Source organism: Amblyomma americanum, chromosome 10 (genome assembly GCF_052857255.1).
Source record: "Amblyomma americanum isolate KBUSLIRL-KWMA chromosome 10, ASM5285725v1, whole genome shotgun sequence".
Classification (NCBI taxonomy): Eukaryota; Metazoa; Arthropoda; class Arachnida; order Ixodida; family Ixodidae; genus Amblyomma; species Amblyomma americanum.
This window is the reverse complement of record NC_135506.1, coordinates 26943044-26971031: the sequence shown is the minus strand read 5'-3', so window position 1 is coordinate 26971031 and position 27988 is coordinate 26943044. Positions and strand designations below refer to the sequence as shown.

The following is a 27988-nucleotide window of genomic DNA, read 5'->3' as shown; positions in this document are numbered from 1 at the left end:
AACTGGTCAACATCTTGCAGTAGATTAAAGCTTGAATTCGCAAAAGGAGCTAAATTCAGATTAATTCCGGAAATAGAGCTAAATTAGCCACTCGTAGCTGAAGCAAATTTTTGGAAGCTAGTTGCTTTCAAAAGTATCTAAATCTAGCTACAAAAGCATCAGAACAAAGAGGGCAATAGTCATTCATTAAAACTTTTGATTTTATTCCAACACTTGTGAATAAACTGATCAAAAGGTTACAAAGTCATGCAAATGGCTTCGAGACAAAGCTTCCTGCAACTCGCATCAACAACACACTTCAAGCAGCATCACAACTTTGCCCCAACAACCAATGCACGCTGCCTGTGGCTCCCCCTAGCAACAAACACGAAACCACCCAAAAGAATGACAGCTTGGATTCAGAATTTCCAGTTTAACTTTGCAATCTCTAAGCAATTTAAACATTAAAAATTTCTTTTGCAATTTGTCTCACTAAATAAGCGGGCAACAGTGTCAAAGAAATCACATGGTCTAAAAAGGCACATGTACGCTAACTGAAAGCAGTGGATAGCAAGGGTAGTTTGCTGTGGCAGATTTACTTGTTTTTCTTTTTTATTTTGCGATCTGTCAGTCCTGTCAGTCAATGACGTAGCCACAAGTTCATATCCCACAATAACACTTCATGTATGTGTGCCTTCCCTCCTGACAAACAGACAGGGGCACAAGTTTTCTTATGCCACACTGTTTAACTCAGTAACTACAAGCAGGTTCCAAGACAACCATATCTTCCAGATCCTTCGAGACCAAAACAATAAGCCTTGTCAGTCCAAGTTACATCGTATTGCAAGTTCAACCTTCTGTGCTGCCTGGAAAGGTAAGTGCTTCCCTTTAGCAGAAGAAATAAATGGACACACGTTCTTAGTAGCATAGAAAAAGCTGCCACGAGAGATACATATTTAGCTCGAGACCTTTTCTATGCATCCACTAGAAATGTGGGGCACCTGTCGTAAAGCTTACTAGTGGGGCCTCCATGCACTAAAAAATATAGGGTGGCAAACATAGAACACAGAAACAGTGGAATCATTAAAACATAGAGCTCTGAAATCAAACAACTAAACAGCCAAGCTAATACCAACAATGCACACGCACCAGTGTGCTCCGGATAGGAAAAATGAAAAAATATCACGTCCTTCTCTGCTAACAAGCCAAGCAGCGAGCTACACAGAGGTACATTAAAGCAAACTTAATGCAAAACACATTGACAACTTTTCCTGAACACTGCTCAAGAGCAACAAGAGACCTAGCTGAAAGCTTTCATAGAATCACAAGCTTTTCAGAGAGATGGGCCTCTGGACCACATACATTAAATGAAGTCGCAGCTGAGATACATGCATAAAAAGGCAATAAAAAAATCATAAGATAAAAACTAAACCCTCAACACAGAGATAGCAAAACAAGCCTAGATGCCAGCAAAACCACTTTCTAGGCATTCTAGACTATGTATGCAAATACATAAACTAAGCAACAATGCAAGTTCATATACCACTGGTAGTTATGAGAGCTCATACTTATCATGGCAGGCGTGAATGAAACAGTGGTTTACTTGGCTTGCCATGAACTTACAGAAAAAAAGAACTAAAAATAAAAAACTTGACACAATTTTGAAGTTGGAGTCAATCTTTGACTCAAGGTCCGTATGTCATGACCATTTCTCGTCACTTGGAATGTGCATCACCTTGCATAAACCTGTTTGCACATCCTATGAACCATGTCTAGTACCGAGCAATTTGACGGAGAAAAGAAAGACTAAGGGAAGTATGAAGGAAAAATGAAAGAATGAGAAGCCTGCAAAACCAAAGACGGTGGCAGCCAAAAGAAAATCAAGGAACAAGTTTCTGCCGCCACTTTTCAATGAAAAAACAATAATGCATGTGAAACAAGTGCTCAAGGTCACAAAGAAAGACTACACGAGGGAAAATTTTCATGGTGTGACAGTGTCATTGGCATTTTCAGTGGCGGCTTAGCAAGTTGCACGTTAGGGGCACCTGGTGGCAGCAAAGAGCACTGTCCGTGCCTGATCGCACCATCTTCTTTTCTTTTTCTTTCCTTTGATGCAATATTTTCCTTTCTTTTCCACTGATTCTTTTTCTTTTGATGCATTCAACTGAAATTTCTGAGCTTGTGAAAGTACCCCAATGTGCACATGGCGCTGCGTGTTTTGCTATTAATCAAAGAGCAATATACAGTTGAGAACAAAAGTCTCTGGAGCACGTGCTCCCTAAAGAAAGCCAGGAGCTGTATTATTAACTGCCAGCTGGAGACCACACTTCTCGAGGGGAAAGTAAAAATCCTTGTGGTCACCAGCCAGCGGCTAATAATAAGAGATATTAGCTTCGTCTATGGAATACATAGTCCAGAGACTTTTGCCCTCAACTACAGTGCGGGAAGCCTGTACTCCACACGACCAAGTTTCACACCACTACATGCATCTCCATCACCACCTATGCTAGGCAACATTATCCGACTACTCACACTTGCACGAATGGCAAGTTACTTCTGCATATTCCCGCTGCACACTTCAGACAAAAACTATGGCAAGGGATGACTGTGAAAGCCGACAGCAGAAATGTAGGCAAAAGCAGAGACTCCGTGGACACCTGCGAGGCATATGCACCAACGTGTGTGATCGGACAATTCGTGCAGAGGAAAAAACAGCAATGCCAGTAGGAGCAGTCAGCCTCAAGAATTGCTCCGGAAGTCACGGGAGCCGCATCCTCTGATTGATGCACACTGGCACGTTGTTACCAGCGTGTGCACGCATATCTGGCAGACACAGATCTGGCGTCATATGCATGCGAAGACAATATCTGGCATATGCGCAGGTGCACGACGTGTATGCCTCAAAAGTGTTCACTGAGTCGGCGCTTAGAGGACGCCACAAGACACTGATTTCACTTGGATTCAGATAAACGAGCTCTCCTTGTCACGAATACAAAGGGGGAGAGGTCAGGTGCCTTAAAATGCACATGAAAAGACCAGCACTACACAAAATTGAAACTCAACAAGAAATGCATCTTGCACAAAGACCGTGATGAGAAAGCACGAACAAGTTAGAATTCCTCTATGTACACTATGTACAGCGACGACGACTTTAAGATGAAGACTGGCGTGGCAAGTTCACAAATGTTCAGCCTCATGTGTTTTCCACGGAACTGACTTTAGGAGGAGTATCTTACGAGAGACTAGGACATTTCCATGAATTTCCATGAGTGTTGAAGTGGCACCGAAAGGTCATATAACATCGCACACAAGAAAATTTTATGGGCCACTGATAAGTCAAGAATGACGTCACAGGCTGGCCTTGACAGAAACAAACTTTTATACCCAGCTTTCCAGTATGTTAAGAGATGATATGTGCTTAGAGCTAAGCTGACCTAATTCAATAGCACTTATTTTTGCCACTGGTTATAAGCGACAGATAACAAGCTGGACACGTGCAGATATCATTTGAGAAGTAGAAAATTGTTACACCAATGCATTACAAATGCACAGTGACATACTTCACAGGAAGCATTTTTGTTGCCTCTAATAGAAAGAAAAAAAAGCGAAGTGAGCACTCTCTGATGCAGTCTGTGGTCACAAAAAATAATTCAGTAAAGAAAAATGACTGAAACCTCACTGCTCTACAGTCAGTGCCATTCACTACAGATGCACAAACATATTATTGCCAAGAACTTTCTCGTGACTTCCTCGCAAAACTCTACACATGAACTATACAACCTTACACACCTCCTTTACAGCAGTAAAAAAAAACTGCTTCGGCAACAAGGAGATCAAAGCAAAACAAAAAAGTTCTCATCGTGAGACCTGCTCTCATGACAGTGAGAACCTGCTCCCCAACTGGAAAGACATGAACAGGTACAACAGATAAAATCAGTATCCAACACCCAACAGAAAAGTCAACACTTTCCAGTTTCGGTCCGACAAGCTTGCACGAGCATGCGGCATGCTACGAGCTACAGTGTAAATGCAAATTAGTCCGCCTTTTAAGGTCGCACTAGGTGAAAGCATTAAGGTAAAACAGGCTTTTAAAAAGACCAGCCAAAATGACTATGGCACAAAGCTGAAAACAAAGCAGCCGTCATACCGTTCGAACTAACAAGTGCACAAGCTGCCGTCTTCTCTCACCGTGTCATGAAAGGATATCCAGTGTGATTCCAGCATCTAAACCTGAATCAAATTTAGAAACTTCGACAATCTGCCAAAGGGTGTTCCCAGAGCTTCTCCACTTTAATTTGCTTGATGCTCTGTACATAAAAACTTTCTGTTAGGCACACACTCAAACTCCATACTCTTCTTTCTAGCTTTTGTTAAATCACAAAGATCAAGTTCACATAGTAAACATATCACTGCAATACCTAGCAATATGTAGATACAAACGCAGCCTCAAACGACCAGGGTTTTCAAGGAGAAAACATAGGTTGAAATTAGGTGGAAGCAAAATAAAAAGAAAAATGTATACATATACTGAACTTCAGTCATGTTCTATACCATCACTAATGGCCATGACATCTCACACAAAACTGCATCACCTCTCTAGGCTATAAACAAATATATATGCTCTCATTTTCTGTCAGTTTTGTCTATGCCAATTTGACCTGGATATAAGCAGTGGTGTAACAGAACAAACTTTATAACTAAAGACCAAATATGCACGAGTTACAAATTACCAGGCACGGGACATATCCTGAAACAAGCACACCATGCACACCCACAACTACGGACAGGCCACCACTATCCCTAACTTGTTTCTTCAAGCATAACGTTCAATGTGTATGCAATTACAGAAAAGATACACTGCACAAGAGCTGATAAAACTCAGTGAGAAAAGCTCAACATTAATGGAATGAAGGCTCCAATTCTCACCCTGACCAAGCCCATTTCAACCTTCTTGTTATCCTTTTTCTGCTCACGCCAACTCCTTTCCACTGCAAGCCAGCAACCCCACTCCGTCCTTCCACTCCAAAAACCTGCTCCTCCAGCTAATTACATTCGGCAGCAAACGTGAACTGTTCAAAATTCCTGCCTCTACCTCGCTAAGGTGGCACTGGGTCAATAAGCCAGCCCCTTGCGCTCACCCCCATCACATCCTAAAATAACCTTTGGCTACGAGAGAAGATTGCTTTCCGCGGCAGGCTCTTTATTCCGCGACATACAGGCCACTATTCCCCAGACTGGCAGCATGCTCGCGAGGAGCACTGCAGGTTCTGGCAGCCATTGGCCGAGTCCTTGAATGGGCCGTTGTCCACGTAGTTGCAGTAAAAGAGATGACTGGGCTCCAGTCGCGGTGTCCCCAACATGAGCTCCCTCAGCCCATCGCCGGTCAGCTGGAAGCAGCCGGAGACATCGAGGTACTCGAGGTGGCTTAGCAGGTCCCAGTTGGATAGGAACCTGAGGAAAATGTGGCACAAGATTATCAATGTGAACGTTTTCACAGTGACAGCTGTTTCTAAGACATGTCAGCACTGGTGTACGCATTGCCCCATTCAGTTTAGGCTGTTTAGCATGAGATGGCGCCGCAATCTGCTTTCCCTCGAATCCCAGGAGGGATTCGATCCCATGTCCTCCAATTCGAAGTAACTGATTTACAAGATTTGGCCACGGTACCTTGGCTGAATCCAGTTTCGCCATTGAACACTGTCAATCACTAATAATCTGACTAATTCTACAATGCCAATCGTGAAAGCCTCCAATAAGGGACTGCACAACACAAATGCAACGGTTGTGAAGGCCCATGGTGTATTCTTTCATGGTTGGCACTGTAAAAACAGTCCTGTATGACCCTAGTCCGACACCAGTGTTTTAGCTTGCTAATCTACAAGAGAACATTTTACATTCTCAATGTACCTGAGTGCAGCAAACGTTACATAACTACACTTCTGATCCACGCCCGCCACCCCCCTCGGTATGACATTTACTGTTACATCAACTACTGATTTGTCGGTGTAATTGCAGTATTTTGCACAAAATAGCCTTTAGTGAGCTAATTTTTAATTCACTACAGTCGGACGCAACTTAAGAACGCAGTGGCATTTCCCCGTCAAAGAACCCCCTTCCAGCAAATGGCGTCGGCCGATTATCATGACCCTGCTGGCGTGACAATGCAGGGAGCGGCGCCACAATGGAGAGAGAGAGGTCTATCCTCGACCATCTCCTTTGTCACACTAGCAGGGCCACGAGGATCAGCAGACACCATTTGCTGGAAGGGAATCCTTTGGCGGGGAAATGCCGCTGCGTTCTTAAGTTGTATTTGACTATAGTGAATTATTTCACAATAATTCACAATCGCATAGCCTTTTGCTTTGATGCAACAAAATATTCACGACCAGCAATTCAAAATGTCAACACTTTTTAGGCAAGCAGTCTGTGAACGCATGAAAACGAATACGGGATTAATCTGGTTTTGATGAATGTTCAGGAAAGTGGCACGAAAGAGCACCATGAAACACAGATGTCACTGTGACCAAGTGCAAGTAAGTTACTCAGTTAGAGATTAATAAATCCTGCAGTTTATTAATATTATTATGATTGAAGTGCATGACGTCTGCAGGCTGCTCCTGGTGGCTTCTACAAGCAGCCTGATAACCCGTGACTTGACAGCTTCACTACTTGCTCCTCTCCGAACTTAAAACAAGAAACTGGCGCAGCAGATGATTAAAATTAACAAGCACTAGTCATGTGCTAAGGCAACTGAGGCTTGACAAAACAAATCTGCCACCACACAGTTTAAGGATCGGTAAATCACTTATCGAAACGATCCCAGCGGTTGTGATCAGCTCAGCAACCAAATGCTACAAGCACTGAGGTGGTCCTCAGGTTCCTTGACGCATATAATTCCTTTCTCTCTAGGGCACAGAACCCCGCTTCTTATCATGCTTTCTAGCTTGTATCGGAGCTTTCTAAGTGCCAGTTTAGACTAAAACTAGCACAAATGGGGACATAGTAAATATTTGTGTGAAAATGAAGTGTAAAAATAAAAATGACAAAGCTTTCAGCTAGGCCATTCGAACCACGACATTACACACACACAACAAAAAGCAGAACAAATTCACTGTGCCAAAGAATCAATGGGAACATATGCTCTGAAAGGTGTTCTCACCCATTCGCATATGTGTCCCAATTTGTAGCTAAGTGGCATCGCTCAGACCGAAGCGGTGGGATTGCCACTGAGACAACAAAATGTTTCCCTGAAAGCGCAAGAAAAGGAGCAAATACTCACAGAAGTCCGCTGTCCGTAATGTTGAAGCACCCGGAAAGGTTCAGGTGTTTCAATCCGCCTGCGACATTTTCGCCTGAGTTCTCTTGCGTCGTGTTTTTGCTATTTGCAGAATCAGCAGTTGCCCCGGCAGAAGCGGCGATGTCGGGCTCCGCCTTCGCACAAACCACACCGCTGCAGCGGCTCCGGAAGGGACAGCCATTACAGAAACGGCCCTTCGTATGCATGACAAAGGGAATGGATTGGCCTGCGTTGGCTGCGAGCTTGTCCCATGTGTCAAGGGAGTTCCACGACAGGTTTGATGAAGCGGAATCGCTGCTGTACTGGTCACAGGGATCGATGCCCGGCAAGAAATTCGCTGGATTTTCCACCCCTTTTCGCCGGAGCAGACACCGGGCAAGACGGCAGAGGCCGACGTCGGTGAGCAATGAGCAGCCAGATAAGTCAACGTACTCAAGCTGAGAGCAGGCACCAAATTCTTCAAGTCTGCAGGAGAGATAGAGAGAGAGTAGAAAGATGAATGGATGAGACAGCAAGTCAGTCTTCTTGTCCAAGGGACACTGAGGGCAGCTGCATCCAGTTTTTGTTCTCATAAGGAGTGATTATTTAGCTCTTTATGTCCACGTTGAGTCAAAGACACAATAAAAAGGAAATTGAATTTTAAAAATTGGCCAACAGTTACCACAGCTGCATAATTTGACATGCAAAAGCAGTTTGTAGGACCTTGTCCGCTGCGCCTCGGCTATTGCAACAGCATAGAAGCTGGTTTACTCGCCTTCTCGGTTAAAGGGCCCCTGAAAGGGGTGTTTGAGCTTGGCTATAAAATGTATGCACTATGTAGAGTACAGGCCACCTAGCGTCCATGCCGTGTATGAGAGCTCAAAAGCGAGCGGGAAATTTACAATACAATTTTAAAAATGTCCACTTTCGCGCCTCACGGCGAAACGCGGTGCTGGGCATTTGTGCGAAAACCTGGCATTCGATGTCCCGTCATGCAAGTGACGTCAGCAGCCGGGGGTTATCATTGGTTCACAGCGCCAAATTCTTTCAGACGTCACACGCTACAGCTGCCGCGGCCACTCCCCGCGTGCCGCAGTCGGCGGAAGTAGGGGAGCGGCTGAGTGAGTGGGGCCGGCGGAGGAGCGCCGCCGTTTTGGCGTTCGAGAGGAGAGGGAAGATGCGGAAGTTCAAATTTTGTCTGCAGATAACTCAGCTTCCAGCAAATGCATTAAAATAATTTTGGCTGGAGGATAATTATGAAGCGCGTCTTTTAACATCCCAGACATATCGCAACTTTATTGAGAGCCTCTTTCTGGGTCCCTTTAAGCCGCGGCATTTGGCAGGCGACGCCAGTGCTGCTATGCTAAGCTCACAAAGAGAGTGCCAGGAATCCGGATTCTGCATTGCCCCGCCGCAGTGGCTCAGTGGTTAGGGCGCTCGACTACTGATCCGGAGTTCCCGGGCTCGAACCCGACCGCGGCGGCTGCGTTTTTATGGAGGCAAAACGCTAAGGCGCCCATGTGCTGTGCGATGTCAGTGCACGTTAAAGATCCCCAGGTGGTCGAAATTATTCCGGAGCCCTCCACTACGGCACCTCTCTCTTCCTCTCTTCTTTCACTCCCTCCTTTATCCCTTCCCTTACCCCACAGTTCAGGTGTCCAACGATACTGCGCCATTTCCTTTCCCCCAAAACCAATTATATTATATATTCAGCCAGCTCAGCTTTCCCCATCTCTTTTCCCTTGCACTCCGTTTTTCTACGCCAATGCTGCAGAACCAGACAACGCACTCTTCAGTGCTGTCGCACTAAAATGAGACGTTATTTCTCCAACACTCAACTCAAACTTGTGATGCCAGTAACGAACAGGACTCAGTGATCACCATTTGGAAGTGAACGGCTATCATCAGACGTCTAAACCAAAAGAACTGTCTTGATGTCATCGCAGTTTGCTCGTGAAAAGAGCCTGTGGAGGCGATACCTGAATTTCATTTTTTTTTGGCCTTTTCTTATTTATAAAAGTTCGGTCTTATGTGAAAGTAGTTTTGCTGCCATAAGAACACCTTAAACTAACAAAAGAGGCCAACTTCATTTTTTCCTCGGTGTCGCCTAAACAAAAGATTATCAAGCATTCTGCAAAGACAGCACACTCATTTAAGAGATGCAACAGTAAGAGCAACCAAAAAAAACGAAGAACAGGAACAGAGACAATCGGTTTCTTCCAAGAAATACTACAGTAAGTTTCTTCCAAGAAATACTACTTTGATACTACCAGGAGAGTTTACACAAGTGGCCCCGTAAGGAAACATTCTGGCCAGCATATTGCTCTTTTACTGCAAGCACTGACTTGCTCCAAAAGCAAAAAAAATTGCACCACTTCAGCTCAGCCGCACTCCTCGGAGCAAAGAAAAAGTTTGAGGGAGCTCCTTGAACATGGTAAAGCGCAACACTTGCCAGTCTATGACATCAACAAGAGTAGATTTACGAGTAAGATGCATGGCAGTCGAGCAGCTCGGTGCCATTCGCTGCCATCCAAAAATGAACTTAAGAAGTGCATGTCCCGTAGCCCTCCATCACAACTTAAGCGACCAATATGCACACGTTTCTATACTGCTAACCAACTTTTTGGGTCCCACATTTAAAACCTCATTTAACTCGCTCTTGCAAACTTAGTCAACTTGCAGTTTACCCACACTATGCACTATGTGTCCTGTCCAAGTCGCAATTGGCTCCTCTGTTACATTTCACCGAGGACAGCGCTACGAGCTGCATAGAGCAAGATGATAGTTGCAGTGTTAAGAGAAAGGAAGAGAGCAGAGTGGGTAGGGGAGCAAACAGTCAATGACATCCTAGTAGAAATCAAGAACGGTAAGACGACCGATGGTCATTAAAAGTTACGGACTGGATTCCAAGAGAAGGCAAATGAAGCGGGGGGTGGCAGAAAGTTAGGTGGGCGGATCAGACTAGGAAGTTTGCACGGATAAGGTGATCGCAGCTGGCACAGGACAAAGTTAATAGGAGAAATATCGGAGGGGCCTCTGTGTTGCAGTGGGTATAGCTTGGCTGCTGATGACGATAAAGTTTAATCAAACCTGATCCCGAAAAGCCTGAAAAATGCAATCCCCAAGTACAACGTGTTACTAATGCAAAAAGCAACAATTTCTTCTGCAGCAGCAACTACGCTGTTCGCTGCAGTTTTAACAGTAGCCTAAATAGGAATAACGATGCTGCCTACCCTTTAAAGGAAGTGTCCCCAACATCAGTGTATGATATGTCCAGGTGGCAGACAGTAGGGCACAGCTTCAGGATGGACCTGAGCTGTAAGCAAGAACAGGTTACATCTGGCTAGGTCAGGCGCACAAAAACACAATGCCTGTTTAAAACGGCCCAATTCCACATCCATCAACATCGCTTCAACCAAACTGCTCTCCAATGAAGACTTTTTTTTTTCTTGGCACATTTTACAAGCCACAGGTTTTAAAAGCTGATTGGTTCACCACTTGTAGCCCCTAATTTTTACTAGATTGTACTATCATATCTACCCAATTCCAACAAGCACCTTTCTTCAGGGAAATATGTCTTAAAATTGCATGCGCGTTAGATCCAGGTAAAAACTGAATTACAATTTTTTTTTTTTGGTCATGTAAAACGGGTGCGCGTTTTACTTGGGCAAATACAGTACCTATATACTGTATTCTCTGGCATAAGTCACGACTTTTGTCAGAATTTTTCGTCTATGCATCGTTTACAGTGGTGCGACATATATATGCCAGAAAACGATGCACCACAGTGCATCATATATTGCTGCACACAGGCATAGTGCTTGAAAATAAAATCAACGTATAAAAGAGGAAAGAAATGTGGAGTTCGTTTTAAAATGTCATCTGCAGGCAGAATCCCATATTCTCAAATGTTTTCGATTTCTGCATCAGTTCCATCACCATCGCTTCCATTTGCCGCAGCAGAAAACCATTAAGTGCAAAATGAGCTCCATGAAGTACAGCTCATCCATCTGGGCTAAGCCATATTATTATTTCTTCCTTCCTGCAATCATTAGTAACTGGAATTCACTTTCTGCGGAACTGCTACAGAAAAGTAGACTTGCTATGCACGCCATTCCACACTATTATCATTGATGTACAAATTCGGTGTTCGTCCAGGCCAGTTTACCCAGAATGAACCATATCTTCGGTGCGAGAGCCCACAGTTACATTCCCACATGCAATCGATAGGTGTACGAGAACCCACTCACCAGGCGGCTATTGAGGGCATGAGAACTGGCGAGGACAATTTTTCGCACTCCTCTTCCGACAATGGGCAAGAAATGCTTGACCAAGCAGTGCAGCACTGCTGCCTCCCGCTTGAAGGTGTCTGCAGCCAAGCTCCACGCTGAATCCTCATCCGAAGAGCTCCCGCTGGATTCGTCAAAGTCTGCGTCTTCGTCGGCATGCCACTTGCGTTGATTTCTCTTGTAATATGGCTCAGGACACAGTGGCTCCTTGTCCCATATTCCTATTGAAGGCAAGTAAATGAACCCCTCAGTAAGTTCTCTGCATATTACTACAGTACAATCTTGTTACAACAGACAAGACTGTGATAGTATCCAAATAGTGTCCAGGATGCATACAGCTCCGTGTGCAGGAAAAGAACTCAACTCATGAGCAGATCAGTCCTGCCACCGATATTTCGAACTGTGTGCCATCATAGCTGCTTACACAACATGCTCACACTGGCGGTCGCTTTCAGGGAAGAGCAATAGGTAGCATAGGCACACATTTTATCATCACTGATTTTCGGAATGTATGCAGCGTGCATGCATGCATAAAAATGTGTAGCACCGGAATCCAAAGCACCATGGTCACCGGCAGCGGTTGGCAGTTCAGCAGTTCAATTTGCCACTCAGTGCACTAATCAGTCAGGGTAGAACATGCAAATGTAGAAGGTGCACTCTTTTAAGATCCTTGACTTCTGTTAGCCTCCAAAAGTTGGCCTTGCGATTACTCCATCCCTACCATTACCGTTGCCGTAAGACATCCAAACCTGTGCGTATGTTGTGACGTCAAAATGATGAGGGAAGTATGCACGCTGTTCAAGCACTTAAGGGAATAGTAGGTGCCTGCATGGGAAATCAATGAAAGTTGAACAAGCATGGGTTTATGAAGAACTATGTTCCTTTACCTGCTAGGGATGCTGAGGGAAATGGAGTGTCAAGTCACATTCAACATCAACTTTTTTTTTTTTGCAAGTGAACGCTGCTAGTTGGGGATTGAAGACGACCAACATGCGGCAGTGTACGGTAATAATAAAACGGCAACTGCCAACACAGCTGTTGCTGTTGCCATGGGTCGTTAATATTGGGCACTCTTCACTGCAAAAAAGTCTTCTATAACAAAGCGCAAACCAGCTCACCAGCCTGCTAATTTGGTTCATTCTGTCCAGATACACGTTTTAACTGAATGTGCAGCAAAAGAAGCTAAGTCAATGGCAGCGATAGGAAGAACAGCCAAACAGTGCAGATAGGTATGTTATATCTGAATACCTGTTGTAATGAAATTATGCTCTAGTATAGCTTACTTCAGACAATCTCTGCGTAACTCCAACCTCGGAACCAATCAATATACTGAATTCCATCTTCCTGTTTTCTGGTATGTCTACCTTCTTTTAGAGAGGGACGCAGCTTTCAAATCACATAAATCTAAAAAAAAAAAAATCGAATTTTAGAAAACTTCAGATATGGTATCTATATAAGGTCTTTTTAGTCACATCCAGAAAAATTTCCCCCGAAAAAAAAACCCAGCACTGACCTCAGAAAATATTCTTGTGACCGCAGGTATCAAAAAAACTGGCTGAAGGCTTCGCGAAAATGGCCAATTTTCAAGCACGATAGCTTGGCTATAAGGGAAACCTAAGTTTTAAGGGGAAAAAACTAAGTTTCAAGGCAAACCTACTAACTGCAACTAGGAACTGTATTCTGCAGTGCAGGAAGAGAGGGTGTGTTTTGGCCCTGCAGCTTTCACTCCATTGCCAAGAAAAATTGTGACAGTCTCTGGCCAAGCTTACCGCGAGCCCAGTGGACAGGCATCAGGTCTTTCCACAGGGCTGGTTCCCGAGAGACACTGTACCAGCTCTTGCAGACACCACCGCTGACGGAGCGGTCATGAGCATTAAGACGTGAGAAGATGTCAAGCAAGATCTCCTGAGGCAGGTCAGTCCACGATGGAAGCGGCTCGTCCACGTCATCTTCGTCACTGTCAGCCTCTGCACAAGACACAAAGGAACAGCCCCCTATACTAGGCGCTCCGTTTATTTGGGGACGATCCCTCTATGGCATATGCAACAGTTACAGAGATGAACTTTACAGGAACCAACTGCATAGCAACTACCCCCAGTCATTGAATAATCCTCCCATGCACTTCTTGCATCCTGTAGCACTGGCATTAACCACTAGCCAGTTTTTAGCCTTTAGAGATATGTGCAGACATTTTAAAACGAACACCGTAATCCACTAGGCTGTTTCTCGCCTAGTAAATAACAGCACACAAAATATGCAGTCTGTGCTACCAGGTGGCACCACTGCACCAGTCTTCATTTGCACCCCCTACATAAGTGACATTATCTGGTCATTTAGTTGTGCTCACAAGAACGGGCGGCTTTCCCTACCACCTACCAAACATTCTTGCTTCATGCCTCACGATGAATACGTACAGCTTTGCTTCTTATTGTTTGAACCTTTTTTCTTTATTACTAAATCTGCATGACGTGCATGGATTCGCTTTTACTTTCACTGTTTTGCACACAAGAGACAATATTCTGCTGAGGCCTGGCAGTGAAATATTTGTCTAATATATTTAGGGCCCTTCATTTTGAGGTAAAACCCAGCTTTACCCAATTTATACACCCACAACAGATTTCTTAAAAATCAGGTTAAATGCAATTTGAACCCAACAAAAAGCCTTCTAGAAAACCAAGCTGGACAAAGCTGAAGACATCACACAAAAATTAGCATGCAGCCTGTGCGTATTCCGGAGGACTTATCAGTAAACTGATCCTTCTAAACTTCTTTTAACATTTTTTTATTTGTGGCAGCCCTTAATTTGAGGCTAAGTTCAAAAATTTAATCTTGGAATCAAGAAGCCAAAACACAGGTACTGACTGCCCAGATGTCTTATTGGCATCACTGCATTAAGCGCTACACATGGTAAGACGTCCAGCTCCAAGGCTAAAATGATTACCATGATGCTGAATGAATGTTGTCCAAAAAAAAAAGTGTACAAAAAAAAGGCATGTAGGTCTTGCATAGATGTGGAAGTTCCATGCAGCATACGATAATATACTTGGTGGAATAACTGTAATCAATGAGAAAAAACAAATATCTGATTTTGCAAAAAGTTCTCACTGCAATCTGCCATTTCCATATTGTTTACAAAATAATGTGCAAAAATATAGTATTTTATGTCCCTAACAGAATCGAGCAGGTATAGTAATTGCTTCTGTTGCAAAATATGACCCAATAGAGTCCAAATTATTTAATTTTTTGCTGAACAGCGTATAAACACATGCAAGGGTCGCACTTTTTTTTCAAATTCGACGGCCAATTTTCGGGGTGCGGCCCATATACGTGACGTGTGAAACAATTGTTCTTTTTAAGTAAAACACATCAATCAGGGAGTGAGCAGCATTTATTCTACGTTCAATCGGCACTCACAGAGTCTTCCGACTCTGAGCTGGTGCTGTGCTCTGCTGCATGCTCATTCCACAAGAAGTCACTAAGCATGTCCGCTGTCACTGTTTTGTCTTCCATCACATAGCAGAGCAGCTCTTCTCCCAGTTCAGGAAACTTGCACGGCTTGCCTGAGAAAGCACGCTTTTTGCAGCTTGTGTTCCTCAATGCATCCTTTTGGTTGCGCCATCGTCGTACACACTTCTCGTCCTTGTCGAATTTCCTGCCTGTCGCACGCTTGCCATGTTTGACAGCAAACTCCCAGCTGTGTAGCTTTTAAGGTGCTTGCCCATCATGCTAAAGCTAGCCGCCACGGTGGCTGAGTGGTTATGGCGCTCGGCTACTGGCCCGAAAGACGCAGGTTCGATCGCGGCCGCGGCGGTCGAATTTCGATGGAGGCGAAATTCTAGAGGCCCGCGTGCTGTGCGATGTCAGTGCACGTTAAAGAACCCCAGGCGGTCGAAATTTCCGGAGCCCTTCACTACGGCGTCTCTCATAGCCTGAGTCGCTTTGGGACGTTAAACCCCCATAAACCATAACCAAACCATAATCATGCTAAAACTGCAACACTCGGCGGCAGCACATGAAAGCCACAACTACGGTGAACTACCACGCTACCACAACTCCCAAGCCTTTGACAGCCACAAAAAGCTGGAGCTGGTGATACTGGTGTCGATATGGATAGCGGGAGCTCGCGGCGGAGGAAAAAAACTCACAGGATGGTTACGACAGTATAACGCGAGGTTCACTGATAGTTGTTTAGGCGTTTAGCCTTCGGGGTTATTTTGCTGGTGCACTGGAGTAGTGGTCACGTGGTGCACCCCTGCACTGTCAGGCGGCTGTTCCAAACAGAGCCACCCGTAGGCTTATGCGACCCAGGTTGACCGGCAAAACTGGTGGGTGCTAGCGCACCCATCGGTAACGCCAACGGCAACGAGAAAGCCAGGGACGGGCACCTAATAAGCCCTGTGCGAAATGCGCTGCCATCTAGTGGCTGCAGGGTGCAGTCTGTACGTGGGTGCGACCCTTACACGTGTTTATATGTAACATGATTTGTACCTGAATCTGAGCTAAAGAAATATTGCCAGATTTTTACCCCCTGAATACTTGAATTCAGAAAAAAATGAAACCTGAAAACAAAGGGCCCTAAATATAATGGACAACTGAATCTGAGATGCGGCAGCCATGACAGGATGTTTGGTGCGGTCAAAAATCCTTTCTCACCAAATTTAAAAACCTGCGTTGCCATCTCGTTAGCACAGATAGTCATTTTTCTCATCTTCAGGAGCTTTCAAAAAGATGGGAGTCAATGTGAGGTAATTTTACAAAAGAAGCAAGCGGACTGACATTTCAAGAGGCGGTAAAACACTTTTAAGCAGTTATTAGCATCCATAACAGTGCAACCAATACACATAGGCATGTATTTGAACGAAGAGAGGAGCTGCTCTAATTTTGTACTTTTCTCTATATTGAACATTTTCCAGCACACAGTCAAAAGTTTGAAGCATAGAAAAAGTTATTTCATTTGTGCTTCGAAACCCACACTGTCATAAAATACGAATTTGAAAAGAAAAAAAAAACAATCACAGAAAACTTGGACAACGCTGAACCTTCCCTTAAGAGTACTATGTGATAGCATCAAAGATCCCTCCAGCGCAAGTACTCCTTTTTTTTCCATAGATTCAAAAATTACAGGGAATCCTATATTGCTACCGGCACAGTGGTGCGGTTAAGCGGTCTGCCACTGCCCCGGCAGGTAGCTGTTCCAAACACAGCCACCGGTGGGGCTTGTGAGGTCCGGGCTACTCTTCTTTAGTTTACATAAGGCACATTTTTGCACAGATAGTTCTTTTGGAAGTTGTGTACCTCTCGAGCATTGAGCTGACGCGCAGTGCCACGGTGGGCAGGTGGTAACTGCATTGAATTTATTTGGAATTATTTTCATTGTAATCCACCTTCTTTTTAGTGACCTGAATGAACAGACATCAGCTTTTCTTGAGAACGGGACCTCTCATGCTAGTGCATTAAAATTTGCACTCTGGGTCTCACGAGGATATTCGAATAATGTGACACTGCAGGGTCACTATAACCATAACATCATTTAGTTTAAAGCAACTCCAGCTCGACTCACAATGAAAGCCAATGGACAATGCTTAGTGAAACCTCTGAGTAGTTAGCTGTGCAGGCACTGCTTCAATCTCAATGCATTTCTTTATGCTAACTGATGACAACTGCTCAGTATACTTGCTGCCTTGTGTCAGTTAAAACTACAGGTGGCAAGCTGAAGCTTCTCTCGCAGGTAGATTCAAAGATTACTGCAATGATTTGGTACTGGTGATTGGTACATTCTCCTTGGCTCAAAAGCTTCCAGACTCAAACACTCAAATTTTGCACTATTTCAGTCCGCAGCTTGCTTCTGTTGACTTCAGCATGGTTCTGCAAATGGTGTCATTAGTTTCTCAAAACAAATTCCTTGCCTCCCATCGATTTCAGCAAAGAGGGCAAACTCTGACCAGAAATCGTCACCAGCCCAGCTCGATGTCCAGCGTAGGGCACTCCCATAGATCTCCAATTAGAACAGTCCCATACTGGCTGCAGCATTCTTATCCCCACAAATTTGTTAAAATCTCAGCTCTGAACCTGACTGTCGGGAGTCTCCTGGTCACTTGCCCTCACTCGGAATTCACTTCTTCATCCTAAAGAACTACCGATTTACCTGTTCTCTATATACAATGAAATGTTCTGCCCAAGACCAATTTCTTTTATTAATTTTAACAAGGAAATTATTAGCATGTGTTTGTTCCCTAATCCACTTTGCCGTCTTTGCATCTCAATCTGACCATACAGGCACACCAAACTGTCCGATCTGAAACTGTGCGTCTGAACTCAACCACTTCACACGTGATAGCGCTGATTGCTTCAAGTTCTTGTACACGTTAACTCTCCACGATTCGAGGCACTTGGCACCTTATGTAAACCATCAGCACTATGAAGCTATCATCAGTAAAACAATTCTCCTTTCAGTCCACATACTGATTTGTTCGAATACAATTTTTTTTTTCTTTGCACATGTAGAAATTTGGAACTCTCTTCCTAGCCCTACTTGTCTCTACCTTTGAAAGAATTCTCAGATTCTGTGATTTGTAGCTGACATATTTCCTAGTGCTTTCACAATATCTTCTATGCTACTGATTGTTACAATTTTTTTGTGCATTTCTTTCTCACCTCCTCCTGCCAAAGCCTCACGGGAGGCTGCAGTATGTGAAAATAAAATAAATAATAATAAAAGCAGAGTAGAAGTGAGGTGCACTGCTTCTCGTCAACTCACTCTGGTCAATATTTTCAAGCTCCACGCAGCACTTCTCCCGGGCACACTGCTCCTGCCATCTGGTGTGCTCCTGGATCACCTTCTCCTTCAGCAGCTTGAGCTCCTCGTATCCAAAGTACTGGATCAGCATGGGCTGAAAGACCTAAAAGAATGTAGGAAGCATATCAGCAATGCTCCGATGGATGCTTGAAAAAAGTAATTACCATCACAAAAAGAAAACTTAGAAAACTACTAGTACTGAAAAGCACCTGTTCCACTGCATCTACTCCCCCCCCCCCCCCCCCTTTTTGCTTTTCACATCACAAAAGCCTACCAACGGAAAAAAAAAAAAAAAGCAACTTTTCCAGATAGTCATTCGTGTTTCGCATGGCTATGATAGATAGATAGATACTATTGCATCCTCTTTGAATTAGGGTGGTGGCGAGTGCCACCTTGTTATGTAAATTAGTGGCTGCTTTATTTATTTTGTACTTTTTCCTTTTTTACACTATAAATCCTATTCTGTTTATTTTTTTTCCCCCTTGTTCCAGGCTATTTCCATGTTCCAAGCTATATTACTTTTATTTCGGAGATGGTTCATGCAATTTATCCATTCTGCTTCTATGTTACCAGTACTCTAGTCTTTTGCTCACCTCCACTACTGTTGCTGTTGAACCCAAGGCTATTGGAAGGCTCACCAAGTTTTCTTTGATGTCTACATGTATAGCTTTACAGTCTACGATAATGTGTTTAACGTTTTTTACACTGCAATCGAATGCAACACAAATATCATCTCCCTGTTCTGTGGGGTTGAATTGGGGAGATATAAGTACATTCTCCCCACTCAATCGCGCCTGACACGGTTCAAAGCCGCCTGTACGCCACCCCGTGATCACGTACGCTACAGAGCGCACGCCAACCACGGCGGGCCTTGCTATGAGGGAACAAAGGAACGACACATTGGCTGACACAAACAGGCATTTATTGCAACAGCAACAATAACGCCAGCTAGCAACAAGGTACGCTAATGAATCAGGGTCGTCCTACTCACCAGCAAAATTCCGAGCGAATGTTCGCCCGCACTAGGGCAACGGATACATACTCCAAAGGCCGGACGGGACATTATACGGGCGCGGGTCTCCCCGTTGCTTCCTCGCCCCGCCAGCGAAGAGTGGAGCCGCGAGCGACACGTCCGCTCGTGCCGACGATCCCAGCCAAAGCCCCCTCTCCCGCGCGCGGGCTTCAGCAGTCTCACGCGCAGCGATGCTGGCGCCCTCCCTTGCCAGTTAATGTAACTGACAAGGGAATGCGTTCCTCCTCGAGGTGAGGCTGCTGCTGCACGGTGCCTCGCGGGAAAGCAAACACAGGGGGCTGCAGGGCAGGTCCCCACAGTTCATACTAACTTCTATACTGCTTGGCTCAGAGGCCACTTGATCTAGCCTTAAATTAGAAGGTCACTGCCTCTTGAAATCTCACATAACGCTTCCTTCTGGGTTTTGCTCTTTCCAGCTCTGTATTTGTGAAATAATTCTTCTGTTCCCTTTTTTTTTGTCTCCAATTAGTCCCCTCAGTTTCACGGACATCCTTTAATTCACGACTGCGACAACTTTCTTTTCGCTGTTGCCTACGAAGCCTGTCATAAGCTTTCCACTCCTATTCCTCCATCGCATGTCTCCATTTTTACTGTGCAAATAACTGATACATTCGGCTGGCCACTTCTACTCATGCGTTTTCCGTGGTCATTCCTCAAATAATATTTTGCTCTGTGCTTTCCGTGCCTCAAAGAACAACCAAGCCATATTTGCCTGTACAGCTTCACTTGTTACCTTTCCACGGGACCCGGAGCTAATCTGCCCACTGTTCTTCGGTTGATCTCTGGCCTTTGTATCACACAGAGTTTAAGCACAGTACTGTGTTCGCAAAATTTAAGCATCGGAACCATTACATCCTTCCACAGTACTTGTACTACTTCATATCTCTAGTATCCCCATAGGGCTCTATACTTCACTATGGCCATGTTCCTCAATCTTTTTGCCTTGAGACGCTCATCCTGGATCTTTATACATTCTCTTTCCTTCATTAATCCACATCTCCATGCATTCGTGCTTATCCACGCATGGTATTTCAAGTCCCTGTGTAGGTACTGTCACCGTCCCGCTATCGTTGAATAACATAGCGCCCTATTTTTCAACACTGTATTCAAATCCAATCTTCGTTGCTGCCTTCAGACTGATATATGAAAGGAGTTGCGGCTCGCTTTGACTCTGCAAGAAGTACCACATCATCCGTGTACACTAAACCTGGAATACATTGAGCTATTGTTAGTGTTTGTTGACTGCATGCTAAATTGAACCCTGCTCTCCTCTCCTCTAGCATGCATTTCACCTTTGGTTTATAAATAACGAGCAACAATGGCAACAAAGAGTGCCCCTGTTTAGCTACAAGCTGTTGTCATCCAGTGGCCAGAAAGGCAAGCACCATCATGTTTCTTGTATGGTATGCTCCTAATAAGCACAATCACGTGTATTTAATTAAAATCTTTAACCAAATACAGACACTTTCAAATAAGCCCGAAAGCATGAAATATGTAGGTGCTTCATTTTGCCCATCTATGTTCCACCCATGCAAAACGTACGGAAGACTGTGCAGATAGTATGCAAGCAGTGCTGCCCAGCTTTAAGGGTAAAATAATGTTCCATGCAGAAATACAGACCTCCTCCTCCTCTTTCATGTGTGGCAGGAACTTCTCCGTGAATTCAATCAGTGCGTGCTGAAGTCTCAGCCCATAGTTGAGGCGTTCGGTGGCCGACTTGTTGGTACAGGAATAGCCATCACGAACCAGCGCCAGCATGTCTGACAGACGGTTGTCGCTGTGACAGTTGCAGACTGCTGAATCATGAATGGAAAGTGCCTGCGAGCAACAGAGATAGCTATAGGTACAGCATGACGTGAATGCTATTCTCAATACCATTTTCATACCACTTCAGGGTGTGACAACCTAATTGAGAACAGCATAAGTTTACCTTGTGGCTAAAATATTGAATCCTTTGCTCTAAATTCTCACACACACGCAGCACTTGATGGTGCATTTTGTACATTACTGAAATTAGTAAAATGCCCTTGCTTGCTCTGTTAAAATTAAACCCAAGTACTTCAACCATTACAGAATAGGCTTAGCCAAACATGGATAAATTTGCAGGGCATAGAGCAACAAAGTCACACAGCTAAAACTAGGAGCCACATGCAAGAAGAGCCCAGAAAGGCACGCAGAGGGATAAAGGATTTCATGTCTGTTCACATCTCCTCCATCTGTCAAAAAATTTGAAATCAGCCCTGTTAACTTCTTTGTATGCAGGATGCATCACAGGAGGGTTCTATTCTCATCTATTTAACTCAATTAATTTTGCAATGACGATAAAGGCAGTTGTGTTAATACTGATTTCAGAAAAACGCATTATTGTGAAATCAAAGTGAAAGTACACCACGGCTGCTCCTGCTTTGTTGATAAGCCTTGCCCACTTTTCTCAAAACTGCTAGCAAGATGAAGGCTACAGGAGCAGGCCACAATGCATATGGCACTGAAACGGCCCTGAAGACAAATTGAAATTAGCTTCTATAAATAAATTACGAGGTTCGACAAACAGACTTTCACTCAAAACGTTGCTTTTACAAACCAGAAAGGCCAGAAAATGAAATACACGTGTTGCCATGACTGACTGTTCTCACAACACAAGTGTGACGACATCAATAACCGATCTTTTGTGCATCTCTGAGGGTAGGCCGTACCGCTATTCACTTCCAAGCGGCAATTACGGAGTCCCTTTCATTAAATAAATATCATGATTTTCACCTGAGTGGCAGGGCAAAAATAGCTCCTTTTCAAAACCCAATATTATCCTCGGTGGATTGTCTGAATGCGTTAGCCTTTTCTGTTGTAGTTCCGCCTTTAAGTGCGTGACGCGATAGTGTTAATTGGTTAATTGGTCAATATGCGGAACTGGTCATTCTCTACTTTACACACACAGATCGCCAGAAGTCCTCATACCACTCTTGGCATAGCGGTACAACGGTTAACAATGCGCCACTGCTCCAGCTGGCGGCTGTTTCAAACACTGAGCCTGCAAGACCCAGGCTGCTTTCCCCAAGCAACCTCTCAAGTCCAATCATTAATTTAACTGCCACCGGCCACAATAAGCAGTTTGCTCGCAATCCGGTGGGCAGGTTGTGATGATTTCACAAAGTTCGCACCGCATCACGTGCACGTGATGGCTGTCACCATTACCGCCTGCATTGACCCTCCTAATGCTGATGCATTATTAAAATTAATTTATGGGACAATTAATTACATTACGTGTTGAGAACGCCAGAGCATTAAAGTCTGATTGGCCTGCTTCTTCTTGTCCATCGGTACTGGTCACCGCATACGCTGAGCCTGTGCAGCCGCGGATACTCCATCTTTAGTGACATACATTTGAACCCAGATATATAGTTTATCTGTAACATAGAAGCAATAATACACTGCATCCAGGCTAGTGACGTGCTTTTTGCAGCAATGTGCTACCTACCAGCATGATGGCAACGCACCGTTCGCTAGGCGCTTGTAGGCTTACCCTGCTTCGCACCGCAGCCCAGTAGAGCATGTGAAGCATGCCAGACGGAGGCCACCGCTAAGCTTTACTAGTACCTGTAGTTAGGCGAACGGGTACGCCAGACTCACAACTACCCCTTTATTTAAGTTAGCTTCATCGCATGACGGTGATGCAGTGTGGAAGATGAATACAGGAAATAGGAGCTAAGCCCCACTGTCAAGTACGCCCCACTTCGTCTTCAACACACTGTTTCACAGTGCTGGCATGCTGCCAACAGGTGCCTACAGTTCAATTTATCGAATGACCAGTGAAATTGTATGGTACGGAAAACGTATGTAGATAGCTTTCTTGACGACACAAAGTGAACAAGGAAGGGGAAAGCCTCAGGGTGCTAGCCAACGTTGTCTTTGTCTGCGCAGACGAAAACAAGTCCTCTTGTCGAAACATTGGCTAGCACCCTGAGGCTTTCCCCTCCCTTGTTCACTTTAATTTGTCAGTGAAGTTTAAGTTTGATATACTACTCAACTTTCCTACAACATAACACAGGATTTTCAAGGGGATGATCTGCTTGTTCAATACGGCCAGTATTTCGAAATATACAGGTTCGACACATCCGAGTACGGGTTATCCGAGCCCGACTTTACTTCCGTGGTCACGCTCTCTGCTTGCAAGGTTTCCATTCCAGCAGACAGATGCAGCACTGATTCTAGCTCTATTCCAACCTCAGCTGTCTAGACACACCTGCACACAACCAGGCGCACCTTCCAACTGACACCGAGCCCATCAGAGCGGTCAGCCATGTAACGTAACCAGCGCACATGCCAACTTAGACATGTCACATGGTCTCAAAATGTAACACACCCTGTTGACAAATCAGCTAATTTTATGACAGACACCGCTGGACACTGCCGCGTTTTTTCTCTCATGAGGCCTTTAACGCCATCGTATTAAAACTGGATGAAGCATAACGGGCTGGTGCACTGCTCCCAATGCTGAAGCAGCAATATTTTCTGTGCTCAGTTAAGCACACGTCATACACCTGCACCTTTTCCACATAGACTGAGAAATCCTATTGTGAGGAAACCTGCCAAAAAACAAGGCAGCAGTACCATTTTAACGTCAATAGGGAAGCAGCAAAATGAGCAAATGCTGAGGAACATTACTGTCCTTATTATAACTATTATTGTTTCGGTTACTACTGTTTTATTACATTAGGTCCTGGATACTGCCCTCCTTGTAAAATTGCTAATGTCTTTTCCTCTCCTTAATTTTAGATCAAGCAGAAAAGTACTGCAACAAACACGGTGCTACACAAAACCGACCAAATGGTGTCATCTGTGAGCAAGATTTTAGGATAAATGAGGCAGTGCTTTGGTTGACAGAAGTACCAATACCTTTCTATATAAACACCATAGACCTCAAGTTAACTGGTTAGGAAGAGTCTTTTTGTCTCCTAACCCACACATGGGTAAACACTGATAATACAGGAAGCTGGGGTAACACGTTCCATATCACAGGTTTCGCCAGCTAGATAACCCTCCTGAAACAAAAGCCGGCCGTTAGGCTGGTTCTTACTTATATGCGATGTTGCCTGCACATTACACACTTTCCATGTAAGCATGCCAAAACTTTCCTTTAGTCTCCGGCATGCAACAACTACTGCGACAAAAAATAAGACTGAACAGTCCACTCACAAGACCAATCAAACGCACGTCAAATACATTAGCTGCCACTGCCGCCATTTGTTAATTTTCACACTATTTAGGTCTGCACAGTACAGTAACAGAGGTTGCCCCTCTGAGAAACAAAAAAATTAACAGAACAAGAATTTCGGCACCAATTTTGCACACTGCCTGGCTTTGCGCTAGGCTGCATGCAACCAAGCTTAGCTTTACAACCTAGACTGGCAACTTCACAATGCCAAGCTATGCAACCAAGCCTAGCAACCTAACACTGCTCTGCCTTTGCAACCCAGCCTAGCAACTAACTAAGCCCAGCTTCGCAACATTGATAATATGCAGCCTAGCTTTGAGAATGTGAATTGCATAATTCCCCATTAAATCTCAAGTAATCTATCCTGGATGAAAATAAATTTCTTCCACAAAGTTTTCTATTCATAAGCTTCTGACAGTGACTGTACAGTGCTCCAAACACTTGTGAAGAGTGCATCAACAGCACATTACAGAATACAGTGGCATAATTTATGATTAGCCTGTGGCTACAAAGAATATCTTAAAGGAGTATAGACACCTAACTTTTGGGTGCGTGTTTTCTTGTTTGTAATGATGCGTAAAGCATTATTATATATGGATTACCGCCTGGTATTCTCCTACGACCACTAAATAATTTATAATCGCGTTTCTTTCTCATGCTATTTCGCTTTCAACAGCCGATAGAGGACTGTGATGTCAACGTGTTCTTACAGGTCACATCAATATAATCGGTGCTTCCACATTTGCTGTCATTCCAGCTCTTGAGAAAGGCTGGCTTCAGCACTGCAGTATATTAAAATGATGAAGCAGCGATTATATGGACGTTTTTCCATTCCTCACGTGACACAAAAGCACTCGTTGACGTCACAGCCAACATTCGGCTGTTGAAACCGAAGCAGCATGACAGAAAAAATTTGATTATAAATTATTTAGCGGTCGTAGGTGAATACCACATAGTGATTCATGCGTAGTACTGTCTTCCGCATCATTGTAGAGAAGAAAACATCCTACCAAAATTAGGAGCGTACACTACTTTAACAAGCATCCACTTTTGCGTTGATTGCGGTTTACTTTCCATACCCCAAGAATGATGTCAAGCTCTGCAGTTGGCAGAAAATGTCACAAATGCACACAAGAATGTATCACTACAGCACTCTAAACATGCGTATGAAGCATTGTACTATACAATGGGTGATAGAACATATTACAAGAAACATTTGCAATACCAAATCCTAATAATTAAACACATGAACATAACCAAAAAATGAGAGAGTTTTTGCCTAAATTCTATAAATGTGCAAAAGAATTGTATAGTCGATAACGACGACGATGGAAACAGAGAATTCTCCACCTGTGTCTTCGTGCCGCAGATGAAAGGCAATGAAGAGAACAAATGTGCAGTGCATAGCACAAGAGTGTGTTTAATACGAGGTGTATTCGGCTGCGGCGATAGCCGAGTGCTATCGTGCAGTCACCAGCGAAGCTGATTTGTTCGTGCTGCCACGGGCTCGAATCCCAGTCACGGATATTTATTCGGTTTATTTATATTTGCTTCTTTCACTTGACACAAACCAACAAACATCACAAGATCTTGATTCGGGTTTACCTATCGGCATAGGGCTTTCACACTGAACAAAATATCCACACAATGCACTCCTACTTAAGCAGTAAGGAGATGAGCTGAATGCTATAATATGTTTACCCACAAGTAAACATTCCTGAACAAGGGTAATTTTTCTCATTTGAGCCATCTGTATGTCACTGAATGAAAAATTAAAGCAAATAGGTCTTGGGCTGAAGGAACGGAGTTACATGATCGTCAAGTAATGCACAAAAATTAAAGTAGTATTTTGGTTTACTAATAATACGTCTACAAGCTGAAGTTTTCTTTTTTTTGACAAGTGGACTCGGCAAGCATCTTTAAGGCCAAGAATTATTACCTTCAGCTTCTTTTTCAACTTGGTCATGATAAGTTGGTTCTCGATCTGCTCGTGGCATCGGAACTCCCGAAAGGTCTGGTACAACTCGTGCAGCAGCGATTCCAAGGCACCGTAGTCGGCAAAGTCCGTGCAACCCAGCTGTGAGATACGTCAGAGGTGCAAAAGTTCGTTAAGGTGACAGGTAAAACAAATGAAATGGAAAGGAGAAAAACGCTCCTAAACCGCGTATACGTGCCGAAGCGCACGCCGATACAGCCGCCGGCTCACCGCAGAAAAAGCAAAACTCGTTGGAAGCGCCCCGCTGCCAAGTCGGCACGCCTACGCGCTCTGACGCTTTCCCAGGAACAGCCCTGGTAATTTAGGCGATTGCACAAGCGCGTTTCCGCTAACCATCGGAGATGCACTGCATGTACCCAGCTGCCACACCGCTATTCATACCGCCACAGAGCTATTCGGCCCGCCCGCGCGCCTAAGGGCGAAACCTTTGCTGGATCTGATCATTCAGATCAATCTAACGGTAATAGGCAGCGATGCCTACTCTCTGACAGCGGTGTATGCAATTACGGCAGCGAAATCGTGATTCGTAAAATGTAAGTTCAGAAGCCGTTCCGAAAACACCAACGCCGCTAGAGACCGGTACGCCAAGCGAGCTGGACGACACAGGTGTACCGTATGGAGCGGAGAATGAAGCGCTCTTTAACACTGTGCGGGTTAAAGCAACGCTGTTTCATACAACATAAGCGATGTCTACGCAGCACTGCTACGTTAAATTGCATTAACGAAACCGCGCGCAAGCTGCTTTTGAAAGCTAACATGCCGCTTGGACGAGATCGGGGATCGCTCTTCGCACGACTAATTACAAGGCTCACTGTAAACGACGGAACAGCAGGGAAGATTGCCGAATGCCCTGAAATGTATTCGCAACGATCAATTCCCAATGTGCATAGGTGCGGACCGAGAAAGAGCTCTCAATTGCAATACATGTCGGCGCGCCGAGTGAGCTAGGCGACTACACTGCACAGGCAGCCAACAAGCGGAACTGAAGCTCGCTGGCACTAGGCAAGCTCGCCCAGCGCGTGACGTGTGATTGTGCACTGTACCTTCTCGTTGTACACCTCGACGAGCCGCTTCATCCGCGAATGAGGCACCGAAAACACATCCACTTCTTCAGGAAAAGGCGCCATCTTGAACGTCCGCGGAAACCCGAGGATGCGGGTGGCGGGTTTCTTATTACGATGCGCGCCCAAACAAGACAACCTTGACGCAGATTCGCTTCGCGACACGCCTGTGGAGACGCACCGGAGGCCGCGCTGGATGCTCGGAGAGGTCACAGCCCTGATTCACGCTCGCGTCTAACCGCTTTGCTTCCCTACACACCCAAGACTGCGAGCAGCCGCGCTGCAGCTGACTCTTTCATTGCAGTGTAGCGGTAGCGATGCACAGGCACTTTCGATTTGCCCTGGGCTG

The 27988-nt window shown here is 44.6% G+C and overlaps 1 protein-coding gene across 1 annotated transcript; it reads right to left on the bottom strand.

Moving 5' to 3' along the window:
• Positions 1–179: 179 nt before the first annotated feature.
• Positions 180–27980, bottom strand: LOC144107073 (F-box/LRR-repeat protein 5-like). The gene is made up of 9 exons (XM_077640058.1): positions 27622–27980; positions 26522–26659; positions 20994–21191; positions 18302–18443; positions 13314–13511; positions 11506–11765; positions 10489–10571; positions 7259–7741; positions 180–5430 (listed from the first exon to the last, which is right to left on the bottom strand). The coding sequence occupies exons 1-9, from the start codon at positions 27703–27705 to the stop codon at positions 5202–5204; spliced, it is 1815 nt and encodes a 604-aa protein (XP_077496184.1). The 5' UTR covers positions 27706–27980; the 3' UTR covers positions 180–5201.
• Between the last annotated feature and the right edge of the window lie 8 nt (positions 27981–27988).